The sequence below is a fragment of the Amblyomma maculatum genome, chromosome 4 (assembly GCF_055883805.1).
Source record: "Amblyomma maculatum isolate TAMU_Amacu chromosome 4, ASM5588380v1, whole genome shotgun sequence".
Classification (NCBI taxonomy): Eukaryota; Metazoa; Arthropoda; class Arachnida; order Ixodida; family Ixodidae; genus Amblyomma; species Amblyomma maculatum.
The window spans coordinates 77882505-77904567 of record NC_139347.1 but is presented as its reverse complement, the minus strand read 5'-3'; the positions used below and the strand labels follow the sequence as shown (position 1 = coordinate 77904567).

General features: G+C 42.9%; 1 protein-coding gene across 1 annotated transcript in view; it reads left to right on the top strand.

Annotated features, from left to right (window-relative positions):
• LOC146191485 (corticotropin-releasing factor receptor 1-like) overlaps positions 1–22063 on the top strand; it is a 201534-nt gene that overhangs the window by 126681 nt on the left and 52790 nt on the right. Inside the window, exons 3-4 of the mRNA XM_084599958.1 lie at positions 11113–11207; positions 17481–17593. Coding sequence (XP_084456084.1) covers positions 11113–11207; positions 17481–17593 — 208 coding nt within the window. The remainder of the gene's footprint in view (positions 1–11112; positions 11208–17480; positions 17594–22063) is intronic.

Genomic DNA, 22063 nt, shown 5'->3' with positions numbered 1-22063 from the left:
TCCTTTATTTTCTAACTTGGCTTTTCGCTTTCGGCATGCACATCGCTACTACTGCTACAACCAGTTTTAGTTACATGACTACTTTGGGTGAGGTCTGGTTGTCATCCTGAAATGATGGAGCCGGTCACTGGTCATTTTTCATGACTCTATATACTCCCGAACATTTTTCTGTGGCTACGCGACGAATGCTATTGAGTCGAAGCGCACCACCTCGCATCGTCACTGAATATAGTTCATCCAGCAATTGAGTATACCTTGCTCTGGATTTTTTGCCCACTACGGAATTATTAATGCTATTGTTATTAAGTATAATGCATAAAGCGTTGGCGAATTGCTTATGCCGCTTCCCCCATCGGTTCGCCTACGCTTTCGCAATGCGCTTGTTTTTACAACGTTATATCACGATGGAGGAAAAAAAAGCGAAGAATAGAGCGCGCAGTTTTTTGCACAGTGAGCGCATTGTAGAGTTGGATCGCAAGTCTGAGGATCCTTGTCAGGCCCTCATATGAATTTTATAACGCTAGGTGAATTTGTCTTTTGAATAGTAGCCACCGTGGTGTTGAAATCGCGTCCAGGCTATGCACGAAGGGTTTTAGTTCTGGCTAGCACTATCGCTTGCCTTGGCTGCTTGAAGCTTAAAGCGAAGTTAGCAAAAGATAAGCACTTGTTGTCTACTCAGAACAAAGCTATGAACCGCTTGTATTAAGGACAGAATAGTGGCGGCTTTTCCGATTATGTAAGTCTCCGAATATGTAAGGGATGAGGCGCGCGCCGCACCGTTTACGCCCAATCTCTGGCGTAGGCGTCAGGCTCATTGTGAAGAACCACTGAGAAAGGAGCGCGTGAAATTGGCAGCCAACACAGAAGAGGAGCGAGAAGCTGGGCTATAGAAGCGACCCCTAATTAACCCTGCTTGACAGAGCTTTCTCTAGCACATTAGGCTTAACCTTCCCAAACCGTCGTACTTTTTAACACCTTTAAACAGCAGTTTCCTGCTTAAAAAAAAAAAAAAAAAATGTTGCATACTCATCGGAATGTACGTCGCCTCTTAAGTCGCGTTGTAAGATGTTTTGCTACAAAATGTCGTTCGAAGTGCTTGAATACGAGCCGGAGGTCGAAGGCTGGAAATTTATGCATGACACCATCGCGCACGCGCAGGGCTCAAGTTGGCACGCCGGAGAATGGCAGGTTTTTCCGTGCACCTTCCCCTACTTCGTGTCCATTCTATTCCCGTCAGGATCTACTCTTCTTTCATAAAATATTTCAGCTCCTTTCGCGCTAGCATGCTTATGGTTTTTAATGTAAGCGCGCAGTACCCAAGCTCCACATAGGGGACCCTGCACAAGACAATAAAAGAAAAGGAGTGGCGATCACACTAACTCACGAATTCATTATTTATTTCCCCTAAGCCAACTTTTGTTTTTATGCTGGGACGTTAGCGCTTCCGCGTATCCTATGGCTTATGCTTTTCATAACACACTAATAAAGAATAGCCTCTCTTAACGTAGGCGATCGCCATTATTATGCAAATTGTGCAAATAATACATTATTAGGCAATTCACTATGACAGGTTCAAAACCTACAACGATCAATTGCTCGCCCTCGCGCAACGAAGTAGCGAGAATTTTCCACAAGTTACTATGTTGAGGTGGGAGAAATGAATGGCATCTGCCATGTTTGTTCCTTGAAAGTATTCAATTTAGCGGAACTGAAGTAGTTCCTCCGAACTTCACATCTGGAGCATCAAGGAAGATGCATGACATCAGTGTAAAATACCTCCACATACCAGCAGCATTTAAAAAGCTGCCAGCATAGTGACTTTGCTAAATTAAGCGCTGACCGGTGATTGAGCACCCAGTTGCTACAATCTTCAGTTAGCCATATATCTTGGTCTGAAGTGATAAATCTGCCCCCTTAGATTACATGTAGCGCTTGAGAATAAGCCGTAAACATCCTCTCGTTCGGTTTTTGCAGCTCTCTTGTCTTGCGAAATTAAACTCCAGCTGCTGACTATTATTTCAAGAGTTATTTCAAAAATTAGTCGTCTTGAAAAAGACAGCAAAAGTAAAGAAAAACAAGCATTCTTGAGTCCAGCGAAGATTTCCCAAGTTGGCTCGTCCAGTCACTACATGAAAGTAATTTTTCATACTCTCGAATACGGAACATGGCGGCTTTTGAATTTGGGCTGCTTTATGATCTAGCCGTCAAAGTCGTTCCGAAAACTTGCGCCATTCTTCAGTCCTGCATTTACGTAATAAAACCAAGTAAAAATAGTGACTCAAGAACGGCGGAATATTCACCCGATTCGTTATTTTCTATAACGTAGAAGGGCTTTTTCGGGACATATTTGGGAGGAGAGCAATGATGAAGAAATTTCAAAGTGGTAGAACTTTAATTCTTCGCTTTGTTGTATTATTCTGTGTGTATACGTGGTCCGGAGCGCCGTTTAGTCGACACATCCTTTCAATCTAGAACCTTAGAAGATTCATCAAAAACTTGCCCCATCGTATTTCTTCTTTTCTCGACAGCCCCGACTGGCGAGAAAAAAAAAGATCAGAATCGCACCTTTAAATAAACGCAAAGAACAGTCTTTTATAGCAAAATCTGCCACTAATGCAGGTAAAGGAAGAATACTTAGATAGGGGCTCGAAGAATGGAAAGGGTTTGATTGATATGAGTCGGAGATCGACGAGACTTTGTCTGGACGCCCGCTGAACTAGCGAACGTGCCCCCAGGGGTCCGATTTCCGCGTTCTGCTGCTACTGTCTATCCTCTCCAAAGAAAATCTACCTGAGAATAGTCTCTTTAACGCACCGTGATATGCTTTTTGTTTCATTTATCGTTCACTCTTCCCTGGTACATCTTTGTTGTGTACAATTTTCGTTTTCTTCCGTAGCATTCTTCTTGCCGCTGGTTCTGTTTAAGACGAGGAGTTCGGAAATCGATCAAGCGTTTTCCTCGGCTTTCCAAAAGCGAGTAAACAGATATATAAACACACATACAGACAGTGCACCCGGCCGCCTATGTCTTCATCCGTCTGAAGGGGCAGGCGTTCGATTCGAGTAGGGCACAATTTATTATGTTCCGGGACGGCTCGCTGTAGAATGATTGAGGTGTTCGAACGCTCTACCGTAACTGGCTTCCGTGATTCGCTTACGGCGTTGCGCCAGTGAGGAACGGATCGTCTTATTATTTTTTTTTTTCAAACTTCTAACACCCACTCGCGCCTCTCTTAACGCGTTAGACAGCGCGGAAGAATTTCTCTTTCGTTCTTTATACCCGATTCTTGTCAAATGAACATGCCCCAATCGGTTCCCGAATGAAACGTCGAAGAAATGAAGCAAGCTACGCTGTTTCCATCTTGTTCTTGTTTTCTCCCCTACGTCCGATTATACATTTCTCAGTGCCTGCTTCGATTGTACGCTAGCCAATTTGTAATAATATATTACCTTGATAAGTGAAGTAACGTAAAACGAGGCATTGCATGGTACTTCTTCAATTTGATGCGACACGTGGGGATAATTAATTGCAGAGACCATTATCACCCGATGAGCCAGTGAATTCACGAAAGCTTTTGTTGCAAATTGCATCATTTCGATATGTCTTACTAATGACGCTGAGATCGGAAATGTGGCGAAATATCCCTCTTTTTTTTCGTGTTCTCCTTTTCACTAAAAAAAAAAAAAAAAAGCGCACTATTTTTTCTTAATTATGTGCCACTTTGTAGTATACGGTTCTTCACTGCTTTATGAAAGCCGTAGGCCGAGCGGACAGCTTTTGAAACGTTTTTTTTTTTCCTTTTCTTTTGCTTGCTGCTCAAAATATTTAGTGCTATTTAGAGATAGAAGATATATGCTTTACACAAATGCATAGATCGAAATATTTACTTAGAGTGTCAAAATCGATTTGGTTGTTTCCACGTAAGATCGAACAAAAGATGGTCGGTCGACCTTTTATATTTCTTTCAAATTTTTAAATATTGTTGCCTGATAACTGGACCCCGCCGGGGTGGCGCAGTGGTTACGGCGCTCGACTACTGTTCCCAAGGACGCGGGATCGAATCCCGGCCTCGGCGGCAGCTTTTCGATGGAGGCGAAAAGCAAGGCGCCCGTGTGCTGTGCGATGTCAGTGCACGTTAAAGAACCCCAGGTGATCGAAATTTCCGGAGTCCTCCACTACGGCGTCTCTCATAGCCTGAGTTGCTTTGGGACGTTAAACCCCACTAAACTAAACTAAACTAAACTAAACTGATAACTGGAAATAGGAGGCCTCTAACTGGTTTTGCTATCAATTTTTTCGAGGCACAGGGAATTAATAATGAAGAAGAGATGGAGTGCTGCGCCTATCTTCCTAGCTCTTTTGGTCAAACTTTGGTTAGGAATTACACAAAGCATGTTAACGTTACGTAGCTGAAAATTATCTGACTAAATATATGCATGTTTTATTTATAATCGGTCACTTTTTGAAATCCTGCGTAGAATAGATGGTTTTATAATATTTCTCAAAATCGGTACACGAAACAAAATTTTACCCAATTTGCAGGTCTTTGTTTCAAAAGAAGCTTATGGCAGAGCAAGATTAATTCCACACTACGTTCTCAGCATAGTTATCTACCGAATAGCAAAAGCTGATATTTATATAATGTTTCAATACACAGGTACAGCACTAAGTTCAAGAAAATGGCGAACTATGAAAACATCTGAGGACAGTTGAAGAACCCCAGGTGGTCAAAATTTCCGGAGTCCTCCACTATGGCGTCTCTCATAGCCTGAGTTGCTTTGGGGCGTTAAACCCCACAAACCATCCAAACCAACCAACTAAATAAAGAAAAACCCATTTTTTATATGTTTCAAACTTTATCCATTTATTCTCATCTACATCAGCTTTCAAAATCTATAAAGACATGTTGCATACTTTTGTTGCACTAGTAATTACGGCTACTTCAATAAGGAACGCGTGCAAGGCAGATCTGAAGATTCTACGGCATTTGTGAATCGCTCATAATTTTTAAATTTTGGCATAATATTGTAACAGAAAGAAATGTATTTACAAAAGAGGATTAAGGATGTATACATTGAGAGACAGCCAAGGAGCCATGCGATGAGTGCCTGGTGTTCAACGCACTTCTCTCTCCTTCCACAAATGAGCGCGCCACTTCGTCCTCATCGTTCTCCACACGTAACAATATTGCATCTATTCATTTTTTGTCTCGACGTTGCGAATTAGCTGTGAGAGACACAGGAGTGAATTATTCGGAATCAGTTCTGTACGCATAGAGTTCCTGATGCGCTGCGGCATCGGACAGCCCACAGATGTTTTTCGCAATCACCTTCACCGTAAGGCGGATTACACAGAAAGACGATAAAGTTCAGGGAGCAAGCAACGTATTCCATATAATGTTTAGTTAAATGGGAAAACTGTGAGTGGCATGGAGAACTGCCTCGTTAAAACAGTGTTTCTGGGCTGCATTCGGTTATTCTAATGATTCGACAGCGCACATTATTTTCATTCCTATATGCACACAGTTTCTTCCATGCAGTTCCGGCTATGACAGCCGGCGTGAAGTGTGAACAGCAGATCGAACGCGCAGCAAAGGACCCAGTTCAGGCCGTTTGGATACCGTCATCTGAGATAGGTGCGAGCATTCTTGGGAGGGGTGGGGGGGAGAGGAGAGGGGGGTGAATTCGATACCTCGCTCTGCCACTGGAGCGCCACGTTCATGCTTTCCTCCGATCGCATCTGGCGCAGCAGCTTCTCATGCGGCAGCGGCTGTCGCCCGCACTGGTGAAGCGGGCGCTCAAAGCTCCCCGATAGTGCTCTCATCTCGCTTCCTTCACTACCGTGTTATCGACGTCTGCTTGCGGCGCGAACAAAAGGCGGACAGTATAGTGAAGCTCCAGTTCACGTGCGTTGAACAGCTACCCGAAAGGTAACGCTGCTTCGAATTCTGCCGGTGACGCGAAAACGAGCTCTCGCTGCGCCGGCTCTTAAAACGAACGTCTGGGGTGAGCATACCCATCCACTCATGGCCGCTCCGGTGACCGTATCACCTGAATATTAATGTTCCCAGTTCTGTCCACATCTTTTCTGTACTGTTGGGCATTTTTTAGGAACCTGAAATGCAAAATCTAATCCTACTTGCATTTCCTACGCTTAGCGGGAAAGAAGTCGGATCTACGACAATTGCAAATTCTTGTGTAAGGGTCTTATTGTACTGCATCAATTATATGTAATATGTTTTTAATAATATTGAAAGCTAGCGTGAAGGAGAATACCTCGACAAAGTTTAAAAAATATCAAACATAGTGTCTTTTTAATTGTTTTCAGAAAGCTTAATTGATATCGTGAAGACGACTGTGAAAAACGTCTGTATTCTGCCCGATGCCGCAGCGTATCAGGAACTCTGCACGTACAAAACTGATTCCGAATCATTCACAGCTGTGTTCGTTACAGCTAAATTGAAGCGTCGAGACCAAAAATGACTAGATGCAATATTGTTACGTGTGGAGAACACTGAAGACGAAGTGGCGCGCTCGTTCGTGGAAGGAGAAGAGAACTGTGTCGAACGCTAGGCCCTCGTTGCCCAAAATTGTATCCCAAAATTTAAAAATCATGGGCGATTCACAAATGCCGTAGAATCTTCAGATCTGCGTGGTGATTATGGCTTGCTCAAGGGCCTTATTGAAGTGGCCGTAATTACTAGATAAACAAAATTATGCAATTGTTTTAATGATTTTTAAAGCTGATGTAGAGGAGAATAGATGGACAAAGTTTTAAAAATATCAAAAATGAATTTTTTTTTTTAATTGCCCTCATAAGTTTCATTGCTCGCTGTTTTCTTGAAATTAGCGCGATCATATCTCTATATCGAAACGTTGTATAAGTATACGCTCTTGTTGTTTGATAGATAAATACGCTCAGAACATAGTGTGGAATTATGTTTGCGCTGTCACAAGTCTTTCTTGAAGAAAAGACCTGCAAAGTAGGTAAAATTTCGTTTCCTGGGCTGAATTTGACAAATGCTATAAAGCATCTACACTATGCAGAAAAGTGAAAAACTAACTGAACATAAATAGAAACATGCATATATTTAGTAAAACGATTTTCAGCTACCTAACGTTAACATATTTAGTGTTATTCAAAACCAAAGTTGGTCAAAACAGCAAAAAAGATAAGCTCAGCATTCCACCTCTTCGTCCTTATTAATTCCCTGTGCCTTGAAAAAAATTTTGCCAGCAAAACCAATATCAGATCTCTTCTTTCCATTAGTCAGGCAACGATATATATAACATTTTGAAATAATTATAAAAGGTCCACCGAACATCCTTTCTTCGATCTTACGTGGAAACGCCCTATTATGTTTTCGGGCAGTAAGCAGGGAGGGTCATCACCCCGGGAAGAGTAAAAAAATATATATAATTGAGAAGATAAAGAACAACGCGACTCACGTCTCACTCCAGCCGTAGACTGCTTTCATTTCTTACCGGTTTCGCCGCCGTCCTAGCGCGCAATTATTTCTGGAGACAAAGGAGCGCGGAGCAGCTAGCCGCGCACTTTGTTCCAGCCGTAACAATAGAATGTTCCGGACTTCTCATCCTTCTGTTAGGAGGGCATAAATACCTGTACCAGAGAGCAAACCTCACGGCAGCAAGCACTGGGGTTTCCATCGCCTTTCTCTTTCAACACCAGCGTTTTAATGAAGCCCTCTGCAAATCTTAAGCGCTTGTGGAGAAAAAGTAAGTGTTAGTTGAATTGGGAACTTTCTTTCGAAAAGTGATTTCTCTTCTGAAGCTATCAATCAAAACTTTCAATGTTGATTAAGTCACTGGCCCACGTTTTCTTTTTTTTTTTTTATCTCACACGTTGAGAGTTATGAAGCTAACCGCAAATCATCTGGGTGCTGAGAGATGGGTTTGAAAAACGTCTTCGTGGCAAGCCTGCTAAAAACGTGGACGACAATTACGGCGCGTAGTTTGAAGCCGCAAAGAATGTTCGAAATGCACCGTGCTAGATGTTTTAACCAAGGTGTGCTTTCATGGTTCCTTGAAGGAGCATGTATTCGAGAACAAAATATACAGGATTAGAGAGCTGAGTTACTGTTGAGCGTCACTTGAAAGAAACTTTCAAGTACCTAACTTTGAACAAGAAACAAAGACCCTTTTAATGACTGCAGTAAAAAGGCAAGAAAAGCAATAACCTCAAAAAAGTGTCACAAATATGCGTGGCACTTTTCAGGAATAATGCAGTCAAAAGATTTCACCGAAATGTGAAAAGGTACTATTCTGTGCCGGTTTCGTCCCTCTCATCTTGAAAACGAGCAATACGTTCTGGACAGGGTTGCTCAAAACTGAAATTATCTACACAGTCATTAGAACTATTGCGTGCCGCTTATGTGCGCCAAAACATCCGCAATTGCAAACGAAAGAAAAAGAGGTGAAATGAATTATGCATATTAGAGGCCACATATAGCGCACGAGCCGATACGCATAGCAACAAATCAAACAACGACCTTTTTATGCAAGGCTGCTTTAGTAAATTACCTAAACGCTGCCAGTCACGTACGTGGCTTACGTCTGAAGTCGAGCTGCATGATTATTGCCGGCTATGCTGTGCGATGCGTTTCCTCGGCCTTCGTATTGTCGGAAGAACCTCCTGCAAAGCAGTGCCGTTCCAACGTCGCCTTCTCATCGCGCGGCCTTGGGTCGCAAATGGCAACTGATTACGAACCATAGTTTGCAAATGCGAACCGCTAACACGAATGATTGAGCACCTGGACAGTACGAAACCGGTTAAAAATAAAGGCAAATAAAACCGACGCTGTCGTCTTCCAACCGAAGAACAAAATTCTGTTTACTAAAACAATATTTTTTAATTCAGAAGAATTTGGGGTAGTAGGCAAATTTTAGCAAGTTCAGAATTGTCTTTCACGATACCATATCATGGGATCGTTATGTAGATACAATGTTGCCTAAATTCGCTAAGACGTAGGAAACCTGTATCGCTTCAGAACAATGCTTCCAGCAAGGATTAAAAGGCTCGCGTATAAATCGTTTTTTTTTTTTTCACCTGAATTATTGTCACCTTATCTGGGGCGCAAACGCTCTAATCAATCTTTAACGAGTTTACCTGTTTCAAAAGAAAGTAATAAAATCTATAGTGCTGTTTAATTTTAACCAGAACACAAACCAGCACTTTTGCAACATATGTATATCTTTGGCTTTAAATTTATTTCGTGAAGTAAAACGGAGCAACTTCGTCATACTGATTATTTAGGGACGATGACATTCCTAACGCCGAGTGAAAAGCTATATCAAACAAGACAACACCCCCCGTGGCAGATTAAAACTCTAGAACAAACTACAGGTTACAAATGATTGCTTCCCAGCTACCGAAACACCTAAACACCTTATATAAAGATATTGATGTAATTGATACGCCGATCCGTCATCTTTGAAAAACGTTCCTGTGCCTCAAAGGGTAGTCTCATTGTATTTTCATTCCTTCTTTCTTTTAATTACAATTTTAATTACCATTATTTTTGTAAATATTTTTTTTTTTTTGTGTGACATTGTTGTCTGATATGTATTCAATATTAACCTGATGCCTTTGTACATGTAGAAACCGGAAGCTCGTCAAGCCCCTCAGGCTTTCTTCCTCGTCCATCTTCATCACTGTGATGAATAAATTCGCGCTTCATTATTAGTATTATAAGCAGCGTGCCGCCTCTCTTCGAAACTCGCCTTGCCAGTGAGTGACGTGCAGAACAATCAGGATAATCATAGCTGAAAAAAGCTCGCTGATGAACAGCAGACAGAAAGGGTTGCATGAAGGCTAAAATCTGCCCGTCCCGAAAGGAGATTTATTTGATCGGACTAACCTGCAGGGTTAACTGACAGCTCCTTTTAGAAGGTGCATGTCTATCGATGACGCTGCCGCTTAGTGGTAGTTCAATTTTCACCGACATAGCCCAGGTACTTCTTTTTATCTGTTTTGAGGTATCATGGGGCCTTCTTCGGGACACAGTCTTGATAACTAGAAGATCCTTGCCATAAAGTTGGGCTACTTAAACTGCTTGAGCGTATACATGCCATTAGTGATTATAAAGGTTATTAGTGCGACGAGAGAGGAGGATTTTTCTAAGTGGCAAACGGACAACACTAAAAGCAGAAGCCTTCTCCAGTTTCTGGCAAAAAACGATGTAGAGGACTTTCTTTAGTATGCCTTATGGCAAGTTTGCGAAGTAAAACAAAAATCGAGGAAAAGATAGTTTGGTCCTTTATTTGTTTCTTTTCTTCGTTCGTAATTTACAATTCATATTTGTTTGTTTCTGTGTGAACAAGATATACTACTGCTGTGAACATAGAGTCGTGTTTTACTATCCTTAACCGTATACTTACCTGAATTGTGATTGCTTCCTTTACAGTACAATGCTTCTGACTTGACGCGCTGCATAACTTTATCGAGTCCCAAGGAAATTATTAAGCTGTCTATTTGCCGTTTATATTTATGTCATTCGTCTCAGTTCGCCACAAAATGCTGAAAATTACACACTCTGCCAGAATTATTACCTTATTTTGTACATTTCTTAGCATGACGAAGTATGCAATGCGTTCACACACCTGAGCCGAACGATAACATCGTAATCTGGAAGAATCTGGAAGAAGTGCATTACCGTAGACGGAAAACATATACAGCACAAAGATTCGATATTGGCACTACAGTATAACTCACTTTTGACAACGCCCCTTCATGGTGCCTCGACTCTAGGGCCCTCGAATAATATCCGGGAAACCCGGGCTCAAAAACGGTCGCTGCCGCCGCTTATTATTGGAGGCGAAGCACAAGACGCCCGTGTAACGTGCGACGTTAAATAAAACCCGAGAGCTCGAAATATCCGGGGCCATCAAATATAGCCTACCTCGTAGCCTGAGACGCTTCGATAAGGTGAACCCAGTAGACCATAAACCAAACTAAACTAAATCACATTTCCCTGCTTGTTATCAATGCTAATTCATAACCCGCATATCAGTTTCGCTACGCGATGTTTTCGCATGCCGCATTTAATTACCCACTTCCATTAAAGCCCGGTCGTTTCGGTGTGTTTTTTCGCAGGTCTGTACGCGTACCGGGTCTGCGGTCCCAACGGTGACTGGCTCTGGGGCAACTGGACAAACTACACCGAATGTTTGAGCCTCATCAATCATCAGGTACGTACACGGCATAGGCTCATACCTTCCGCACTGTCTGAACCATGCATTCACTCTGGAGGACGCCGTCACCACTTGGCGAAGCTTTTTCCATCTTTCTCCTTTGATGGCCACATTTAATTTCTTTCAATGAAAATATGAGCAGGCTTAGAACGCATTTCTCGCTGGAAACAAGGATACCATAATTTAAAAAAGAATACGCGATTTTACAGCAGAACCTCACTTAACAAGGCGGGAGAGCGGACGTCTTTTAATTAATCCAGCACTCCATGGTTACAGCGCTTCGTTATCTTTTAAGGGCTAGCAAAGTAGTAAAGCAAAAGAGACGCAATAAATAAAGCCTGGCACAGCGCACCAGAAAGAGGGTCCTTGAAAAGGCGAGAACAGTGATAACCTCAAACGGACACGGCCACAAAAGAAAAATACATTTTCTGTAATACAGTGTGTCACGCAGACAGCCATTAGAGTTTGCAGCGAAGCGTGACAATTAAAAGAATATCCATTGTTTAGAGCGATAATTGAATTTCACGGCGAAGGAGCTGGAGCTTGATTATAATTTTGATATAACGTTATTAGATACAAAGTTTGGGGACACCGTAGTAAGGCGTCATGAATATGGAATTTATTGTGGCTTTATATTTTTTGCGCTTTCCTGGCTTCCCAATAAAAGGATGATGCTCAGCATCCAACATACAAACGGATAAAAATGGCTATTGTACCATTTATCCTACTCGAGAAAAATGAACACAAATCTGCGAATCTTTATTCACATATCTAGGTTACTTTTGCATTTTAAAGGCACTGTACATGTAAAGTTGCGCTGTATAAACTCAAACTATACACTGGATGACGTTGAAAAGGAATAGCAGAGTTGTATACGTGTCTCTGGATGAATCAATGTTTTCACTTGACCATGCAGTGAAGCGGTCAGTTTCTGTTAGCCTAAAAAATATTGCAGCTTTACACCTCAACTCACCTTCGTGGTTTTAGCTGTAGGATTTGCAGAAAACTGTCTCTGGATAATTATTGGTGACGACATAAGTCCCGGTGATCTTGTTCAACCAATTCTTATATGCAGAATCTGATATCTGATATGACCAGTATACCAGCAGTGTACAAGCAGTATATCTGCTAATGCTCCCTCTCCAGGTACGCTAAAATGAAAGTTTCCGTGGACATCTACGCGGTAGCCGCATGCTGCGCTTGTGAAAATTGCACATGCCATTAAGGATGAGCATAAAATGAACAAGAAAAAAAGTACCTTTTTTTATGGCCGGCGCTACGAAGTTATCTATCTGTTCAATTCCTCGGTGCACGTTTTCACAGATTTTGGATCATAGGCAGAAGATTAGCTCTAAAGAAAGACGGACACGTCCAGTAAGCACCACTTCTACGAACGTTCTGACCTCTGTGCTGCGGGTTGTCAGCTGTCCAGAAAAGAATCTACATTATGATCGAATTGACCCACCTGAAGCGATTCTCGATGGCACACCATATTGACCCTCAATATTCGTATAAGCCTATACCCTCAAACGGATGGAAAGAACATACCAGAGAGAGAAATCTCGTGTTGAAAACACTGTCCACCCATGCTAGGTCACGTTCAATACCGTGGACTGGATTCGACGTTTCATCCAGCGGGGCACATTCTAAGCCTGCTCTAGGCTCCTGTATGACAGATCGATAGAAACGAAGATGTGGCGAGTGAACGTGCAAAGCAGCCTTCAAGTGGACAGTTTGAGGCCTGAGCACAAAATTAAATTCAGGCCCACGTTTAGTAGACATGGGGGTAGTTTCTGTTCAAAACCGCTGTGGTATGTAGTAAGTTCGCTTGCAATCTTTTATGGTCGAATAAGTTTAAACGGGCCGGAAATGCTCGTCTCTTTTGTGAAGCCTGCAGACACATCGAATTACAGATTCGAGCAAATAGCTCATCCTGAATTCATCTGTTATATAGCTACAATGCCCCTCTCTGCTCGTTTTCTTGTTTGCACGTTTGCATGTGTATGTGTATACAGGTTTCCGCCAAAGTGAATTAACACTTGTGTGTTGTATAGATCAAATATTTATTTTATGCGAGAAATATATTTCTTATAACTGAACTTACACTCTTGCTTTTAGGTGTTCATTAATTTAAACCGCATTAGTACACATTATGACAAACATGTGCCGCCCTTGCGTTGCCTTCATTTTATTTTTTAGGAAAGCAGAACTGCTGGCATCGTTTTACCTTTACGACGCACAATAGAAACATGGTCGCAGGTTATTTGTGTTAATGCCGCCTGTCACTTCTGTGCAGACTGCTAGCTCAGCTGCGCCTGGGAGACTAGAAATGTGGGTAGATTGTACTTACGGTACGTCTTGCTGGCGTTTGCAATACAACCTCATTTCTTCGCCCTATAAACATGTCAAGCGAGGAGCTCAGCTTATCAGCTGATTTGCTGATGTTAATAAATCTAGTTTTCACCCCGGGTCGAGAAACTAGCCAGTGCTCATAAAAAGTGGCTATCTTCTCGCAGGAAGATCAAAGAGTGCGGCTATGTTTATTCAGCGCGAGCACACTTTTTTTGTTTAAACCGCAAAATAGGGTGAAGTCCTCCAAAGAAGTGCTTTTTGGATTTGCGACCATTTTCAGAATTTGCTTCTTGAGGATGCTGGGAAAACATCGGCAACCTTTTTCACCATCATATTTTAAGGAGAGTTTCCCACAGTGCAAGATTAACCCAGCTTGAGTCAATAATACGACAGGCACAATACTCGTCAGTAGCTTTGTCGTGCGAAAGAATTTTCAACTTTACTGCTGGAAAGCAACAGTCTTTAGCGTCGGTTGCACACTTGCTTTTAGTGAAGAGGCACATATGCCATTTCTCTATCATCTGATCTACCTGTTTTTGTTTTGTTTTTTTTTTTTGCGTTTACAAACTTTGCTACCATTTTTGAATCCGGCGAAACCGGTTCAAATGAACTGTACAACTCGAACGTAGCTCCCTAGCTCGAACACAAAGTTTAGCTGTGCTTGACATAGAGAAATCAGCAGCACTGGTAATTTGCCGCGTCGGCAGTTCTCACAGCTGATCATAATCGTTCAGTGCTTGACATATACTTCAAGGATATCAGCTTCTTGCAACTAATTTTGGCCACAACTTTCCAAAGGTGCAGTATAAAAAAAAATTTCACAGGTGATCAATGAAAATTTTAAGATATAAAGGCGACAGGGTAGATTTCTACACTCTGCTCCATGATTATTTAATCGCTTGTGTAAAGAAATGAGCTTCGTACGGTCGTTTTCGAATGACTGAACGACGGTTCGCCAGTGCATCTCCAATAAACCACAACCCCGGCACATGTCACCTGCTGACCGCTACCTGCCAGGAGCACACTCGCGAATACTCGTGAAGGCGTTTCCCTGTATTGACACATATAATTTGGGATTTAACATCACTTGTACCACTTATTGCCTCCGTATTTATGACTGTGACCCAGCAGCTTTAGGGGTTCCCGTCTACAACTCGTCTAAAGCATCCTGCTTCGTGTACTCGCCTAAGAACTACTGCTCAGTAACTAATCCCTTAACTCGTGCATTTATTGTCTCATACTCATTAATATACATTCGTTATTAAGATACAGCATCACATAAAAGGTCAATTAACAGATATAAAGGTCCTTTCAAACAGTCTGAACAAATGTATATGCGTGGTTTGGAAACAGTGTGTTTGGGCGCCGGTGATTTCAATTCTCATCTTGCATATCTCAAACCGGAAACTTTAGTTGATGACGGGGGCCAGATTGACCAAGTCATCTGTTCCCGTCACGTCATACTACCCGCCGATCAATCACAGTTCGAACATGTCACCTATCAACTACTCCCGGGCATTTTTGGGGCAATTCAGCCAAAGCTACGAGCCAAAACGCACCAGTGCAGTGTGCAGCAAAATACGAGTATATAGTCCCTTAAGGAATTTTGCTGATCGTCTCTGTAATTATATACCATGGCGGAAATATTCGCATTATTTTTCCATCAAAATTATTCGACGATACAAACTAGTACGACTTTAGCGTAGAGCATTGTAACATCAGAACAATACGCAGTGCAAGTGCCGATTCCTACGTCATCTGTCGGAATCCCGGGAAGCGAAAGTGGGCTGGGCATGTGCTTCTGCTGATCGGTCTTTGTACGGTTTTGCAATGCGCTTGTTTCGACTAATGCACATAGCATGGGATATTGTTAACCGCCAAGTTATTTTCACTTATACATTCAGGGGTGTAGAGAAATATTTCTTGGCCACTAGAGGCTCAAGGAACTGCCCATTAATTTCGTCAATCTTCTTTTAGTGAAATGGAGTTGCTTCCCGATGCAAAATGAAGAAAGCGGGATGTGTTCGGGGAAGACTCTGGCAGGTTGTATTTGGCAGTTGGCAGCTGACATGGTCGATCACTGATTTATCGGCGGTTTCTGTGACGTCAAGCGACCACATGTCATGCAAAATTAGCAGGTGCTTCCAATTCTGGCTTCTCCATTGAGACCGAAGGTTGAATGCGGAATCCGTCCCTCTATTGGCCTTGCATGCCGACTTAGACCCGCTGCCCTGCAGCTATGTTCGTCTGGTTTGTTTAAGGCGGAGCTTTATATATTTGCAGACAATCAGTGAGGTTACGCGTGAGGGCTGCTTTTAATTCTCCTCTCAAAATCCGCTAATCCTGAACAGGTTTGCATGATACGCAGCTAGCATATTACAAGGTGTGTGTGTGTGTGCGTGTGTGTGTGTGCGTGCGTGTTTGTGTGTGCGTGTGTGTGTGTGCGTGTGTGTGTGCGTGCGTGTGTGCGTGCGTATGTGCGTGTGTGTGTGTGTGCGCGCGTGTATGCGTGTGTGTGTGCGTGTATGCGTGTGTGTGTGTGTGTGTGCGTGTGTGTGTGTGCGCGCGTGCGTGTGTGCGTGTATGTGTGTGTGTGTGTGTGCGCGTGTGTGTATGCGTGTGTGTGTGTGTGTGTGTGTGTGTGTGCGTGTGTGTGTGTGTGTGCGCGCGTGTATGTGTGTGTGTGTGCGCGCGTGTGTGCGTGCGTGCGTGCGTGTGTGTGTGTGTGTGTGTGTGTGTGTGTGTGTGTGTGTGTGTGTGTGTGTGTGTGTGTGTGTGTGTGTGTGTGTGTGTGTGTGTGTGTGTGTGTGTGTGTGTGTGTGTGTGTGTGTGTGTGTGTGTGTGTGTGTGTGTGTGTGTGTGTGTGTGTGTGTGTGTGTGTGTGTGTGTGTGTGTGTGTGTGTGTGTGTGTGTGTGTGTGTGTGTGTGTGTGTGTGTGTGTGTGTGTGTGTGTGTGTGTGTGTGTGTGTGTGTGTGTGTGTGTGTGCGCGTGTGTGTGTGTGTCGCGCGCGCGCGCGTGTTATTCTTGACAACTTTGGCAGTATACATGGCGGTCCTAATTACGACCGTGCTTCTAGCGCGTGACACGTGACATGGCCGAGAGCTTATTGGTCTTCCGTTTCTGTAACACAATCTGTGTTAAAGGTACTTGCCTCTGTTATTGCATTAAACGTGTGTGCCACGTCGTTTGTTAATTTAAACAGCGCGAACAGGAAGACACAGTACAAGATAAAAGGAAGCCACAGGACAAGCGCTGGTATCTTGGTGAGCCACGTCAGCAATAATGAACCTGTCACGTGGTTTAACCGTATTAACGCACGACATTAGCGGGGTGAATTCAGTCTGCTTTGAAACAGGTAGCGCACCTATTCCTTCGCGGCGGTGGTCGGAGGCTGAGGTACGCCGTAAAAAGCGCCTGAACATGGAAAAAAGACAGGGGCTACGTTATCTACATGTGCCGTGTTCCAAAATAAACTACGCATAACCATCGCTTTCAGAAATTATGCAAGGTAGAGCCATGTTAAACTTCGGTTTTTTTTTTTTTTTCTTTTTCGGGAAACTTTTCTTCGATGTGCTCTTTAGTGATTATCTGCACACATAGCACAGAAGGACGACAAGAGCTGCCCTCTCCGCCTGTTCCTTGTCTTTACGCTGGAAAAGAAATCTTCCCCACATCGGACCTCATTAATCCTAGAACAAAACAATCAATCAATGACAAGTACCTCGCATATTCGATCCGAGCGACTTCAGATGCATTCTACGGGCCCCTAGTCAACCCATGGTTACGCCCTCACTTTTCATTTATACTTACTTTCTTTGAAACTCTACAGCCTGATCATATGCGTCATTAAATTTTCTGCGGGTAAAGGTAAAAGCTAATTACCGAACACTGTTTTGTTATTTTATTGTTCCTCGCAGCCCGAAGAAATGTCGTCCGTTGTCTCCCTGGCAGTCAGCTATATCCTCCTTCTCTTCTCTCTGCTGTCGCTGATATTTCTCTCAGCTACCATGTTCATCTTCTGCTACTTCAGGTGAGTCGCTTAAGTTGATCCATCGGCCCTTGTGCATGACGCAGCACTTATGGGTGCTTTTTTCTGCTAATGCATGCGAGGTCGCGGACTCAACAGCCAAACGTCCCACTCCTGCGTTCTGATCCAACTAGGACAAATTCACTCCGACATTTTACCACGTAATAAAAAAAAAATAATTTCCTCTGAACAGCATAAATGGAAAATGTAATATAAAAGTTTGCAAAGGGGCGATTTTGTTCTAAATCAAAAAGCACATGATTACGAACGTACGTGCAGAAAAGGCACAAACTGCAGTTTGATCGCCAGGAGAAAGGAAGCGTCAACTGTTTGGCTTGAAGGAATTTGTCTCTGTGCGCATTAAGAACGAACGGTGAATTGGAGCGTCGTAACGAAATTCAGCGCGTTGAAACGTGACGAAACGTAAGCAGCCAGTGCAAAAGGAAACTTCGCACACCCGTTCGCTACGTCTTACATCACTTGTGGTTTCTTCGAAATGGTTTGCAAGAGCAAATACGGGCAGCTTAAACTCATCATTAAAATAAGCTTTGTTGACGGTAACACTCCCTAACGATTTTTATCCTAGTCCATTCTTTTCACGCTTACATATTAATTGTGGCTGTGCCATCAAGCGTCATACTCAGCGTGCCTGGTATGCTACCACCAGTGCTGCCAAAAGATACTGGCCCTGAAAAAGAGAAAAAAGGGCCGGATGCAGAAATGTTTAAAAACAAGGCCGCTATTTTCCCTTTTTTTTTTTTTTTTTTTTTAGTGAAGGGCTTTCGTAGGCTCTTTTTATCCGCCAAGAACTGAGGTAAGCCGACAACGACAGCTTCACTCTTTTTCAGTAATTCCGTACATCGCCTTAAAAAATCGCATCAGCTAATCGTGCTATGAAACCGCGAGTTAGACGTTCATTATAATAGCCATTAAGTGGAAAGTGCCCCACTCGTAGTCTTGGTTATCGCAATAGAGAAGGGAAGGGGTTTGAGCCAGACACAAAGACTTGCTAAGTGCGGAAGCCCAACACTAGTTCCAGCACTACTGCATACATTTATTAAAAGGCTCGAGCGCCGCTCGGGATATTCGCGACACATTTTATGTATGGAACAGCGGAATATGGTGTATTTCAGCGCCTGCGGGTGCAACACGGTAAACAACGGGGTAAGGCAAAATAAAATCCAACACCGCAGTAAACAAGTGGCTGGAAATGACGAGGAAAATGCCTGTCAAGGAATGGTGTCATCGAGGCCTGCTCTGCATCGAGAATTTCATAGAGTGAAACGCAAGACCATATTCTCACCTCTTGCGCGCTCTTTCCTTTTCTTTTTTCGTGTACACTGGCAAGCCTGGGACACTTCTGTGTGGGTTAATGGGGGCAATTCTCCCCAAGGCAACTTGCTGTCGCTTGAGGGGATGTCGCAGTGTAGCATTGTTGGGAAACTTTTAACTTTCACCTGATGCCTCTCTCGTGCTGGCACTTTTTCATTTCTGTAAGCACATTGAGTGAAATCTTTGGTATAGGTCATGTCTCTTAAATGTTACTTCCTGTGTCTGTAAATAGCTAGCAGGGACGCAGATGATTGATGAGAGTGCTTATTATGAGTGCAGTGCACTCTCAGCTGCTCATAACATATATGACCTGAAAATTGTTGTAATTTTTCCATGTGCACTCTACGCTCAGTAGACCATACGCAGCGCCCTTCCTCTACCATGTTCTTCATCTACAGAAAATGGACGCTGTTTTACTACTTTGAACAGCCGAGAAAGTAATGTATTATTATCTGATATTATTGCTGATAATATTAGCCATCAATTTATGTCTAAATACTTGCATGTGATGCTTTCAAGTGATTCGATGTCAACGCTGCGAGTTCGCAAAATGTTGTTCAATTAAACCTGAAACTCCCATTTCTTGCTCTAAAAAAAAAATGCTAACGTTTCATGTTTTCGATCGACTGGTCTTTGAGAAGGCTTGATTTGTGGGGAACCCTAACGAATAAATTTCAACTGACCAAATCGAAAGTATGCAAAACAGCGCGCCAAGGTTCGTTCTAGAGCGGTGCAAGCGAGGGGCAAGTTCGCTCTCCTCACGACGAAGAAAATTGCGATTGAAATCGTTTATTTTGGTCTATAACTGGACTGGAATTGACAAAGGATCTTGTTTTAAACAACATAACTATATGTCTAAAAACACTGATCATGATTTGAGATACAAGAATATCGGACTAGAAAAAACCGTTATGCTAATTCATTTGTTTGCGAGATATGTAACAGAGCGGAATGAACGTGTGGATTTTAACCAAGTGTGCTTCAAATAGAATTTTTTTTCCTTTTTGTACAACCTGCTTAAACTCTTTTGAGCACTTTAGGATATCTCTGAATAAAATATAAACAGAATACATCAATAACTGCTCAACCAAACAGGAGAAAGCCAAAAGCAAAAACGTTTATTTCATCGTTATAAAATATCATCTGCGTGTAGGGAAAGCATTGAATTCAGCACTAACACTTGTTTCCAGACCCCTCTCCAGTTTTTTTGCGCTGGTCTTTCAACATCCTGGTTCTTTGTTTCCTCTGTTAACAGATCTGGTCATACACACTGTGTACGCATACAATCACACGATGCATTCTTTTGCTCCTCGCAGTGAACATCGCGAAGGAACTTTCAAACAAAGGGCGCTGGGAAAAGTTTGAGCTCTTGCAGGTGTTTACAAACCTTCCCTCGGTTTCTTGTGTCGAGGCGAGTGAGGCAACATAGGTTTATTTTTGAAACTTTATTGCGAGTGAGTGGAAGAGGCGTAATACGCGTCATTCGTGAATCTTTATGACCCTAAAAGAAATAAAACTGCAAGCCGGTTACGATGCACAGGCAAAGAAGTTCCACATTTAAAGAGCATCTTCATTCCCGCCAAGTATTTATACCACCCTCATTGTTCATTCGCTGTTCTCCTTCCCGAAAAGCATACACTAATAGTACATCCAAGCATTCTCGTAACCATGCAAATAAGACGCTCCTTGAGCCGCATTTCTACGGTGCCTTGGCGAATGTGAACGTGTGAAAAAAAAAAAAAAATAGGCTTCATGGAAGGAGGAACTTCCCGTCTAAAGTACAAAAAGGAATTCTTCGGCACGTGTATTGCGTTTGAGTGCGCTACAGGCCTGACGAAAGTTCCTTGTGTAAAATATTTCTTTTTTTTTTTCTTCCGCATTTAATTTGTGCCTGTTTGTTTCTCGTGACGTTCGTGCCAAAAGAAAAAAAAATTCTCAACTTCTAGGCGACGCGCTCATTCGACACCTTAGTTTACCTGCTTGTTTTCTTTGTTTTTCCTTGTTTTTTTTTCGTTAGTACTAGAAAAGAGGGGGCACCAGCCTAAAGAATTCTCTTTTCCATAGCCAGCTACATAGATCACTGCCGTGTTTATTTCCTCGGTGTGTTCTGTTTCTATCCAGGTGCTTGCATTCTTGGGTTTCATGCGACACTCATCTGTTCTTCTGAGCAATAAAAGCCTGGCTGCAAAGTGTATGGCAGAAAAAAAAAAAAAAAAAGGCGGCTGGAAGAAGGATGCATGCTCAACAGCCGCCACAGATGCGGCTGTCAAAAGCAAGCGGCTAAGTAAGATAAAGTTGCAGCCAGCAGTGTGCCAGCAGCATAGAGCTGCACGTAAGGGTACCTAAGAAACATGAAGCGTTCCTAGATGTTCGAGGTAGTGTTGACTTTTAGAGCTCATGCGAGCACGGCTTCACTATGCAATAGACAAAATGAAACATCAACGTTTTCAGTTATTATACAAAAAGCTTTATAATTTGGCGCGAAGGCGTACTATACACATTTGCTCGTGATGACCCTTGTGCTAGCGTGCATGCAATTTATTACAGCTCCGTGAAACTTCAGCTCCTTTTATCACGTGAGCACCGCACGACGACTCTGTGCGTCTGCCGTATAATCGCGCCTCCTTGTTAATAATAATGTATTTGAAGCACCGCTCTGAGACTTACTATTTGGAGTGTTGCGGGCCCCATATGGTGTCTTTGCCTACCCGTGTCAACTTGAGTTTTCACCCGTGGTAAAGCGCAACAACAAATAACCCACCAGTCTCTTCCGCCTGTCATTGACCCTAAGCTGAACCATACGCTGTACGAGAGTGAGAAAACAACTGCCATTCACAACATTCATCGCCACATAGCGGCCTGCGAAAGAAATTGGCGGTAGAAACGCATAGCCTTCCATTGCATGTAAGCTGTTAGATGGCAACTTCGTTCTCGACTCGTCGCCGGGCACCATATTGCCACTGGCGAAAACGAAAAAGCGAACGTTGAGATAGATTTTATGCGTTCCATTTTAGGTACTTTCTCGATGAAACGTCCGCCCAGTGATTCCGCCTTTTTTTCCGAAGAGACCGAGTGGTACTCTCTGAAAACAGAGCTTCGAAAAAAAAAAAAAGCGTCAAGTGGCTTTGATCACAGCTTTTT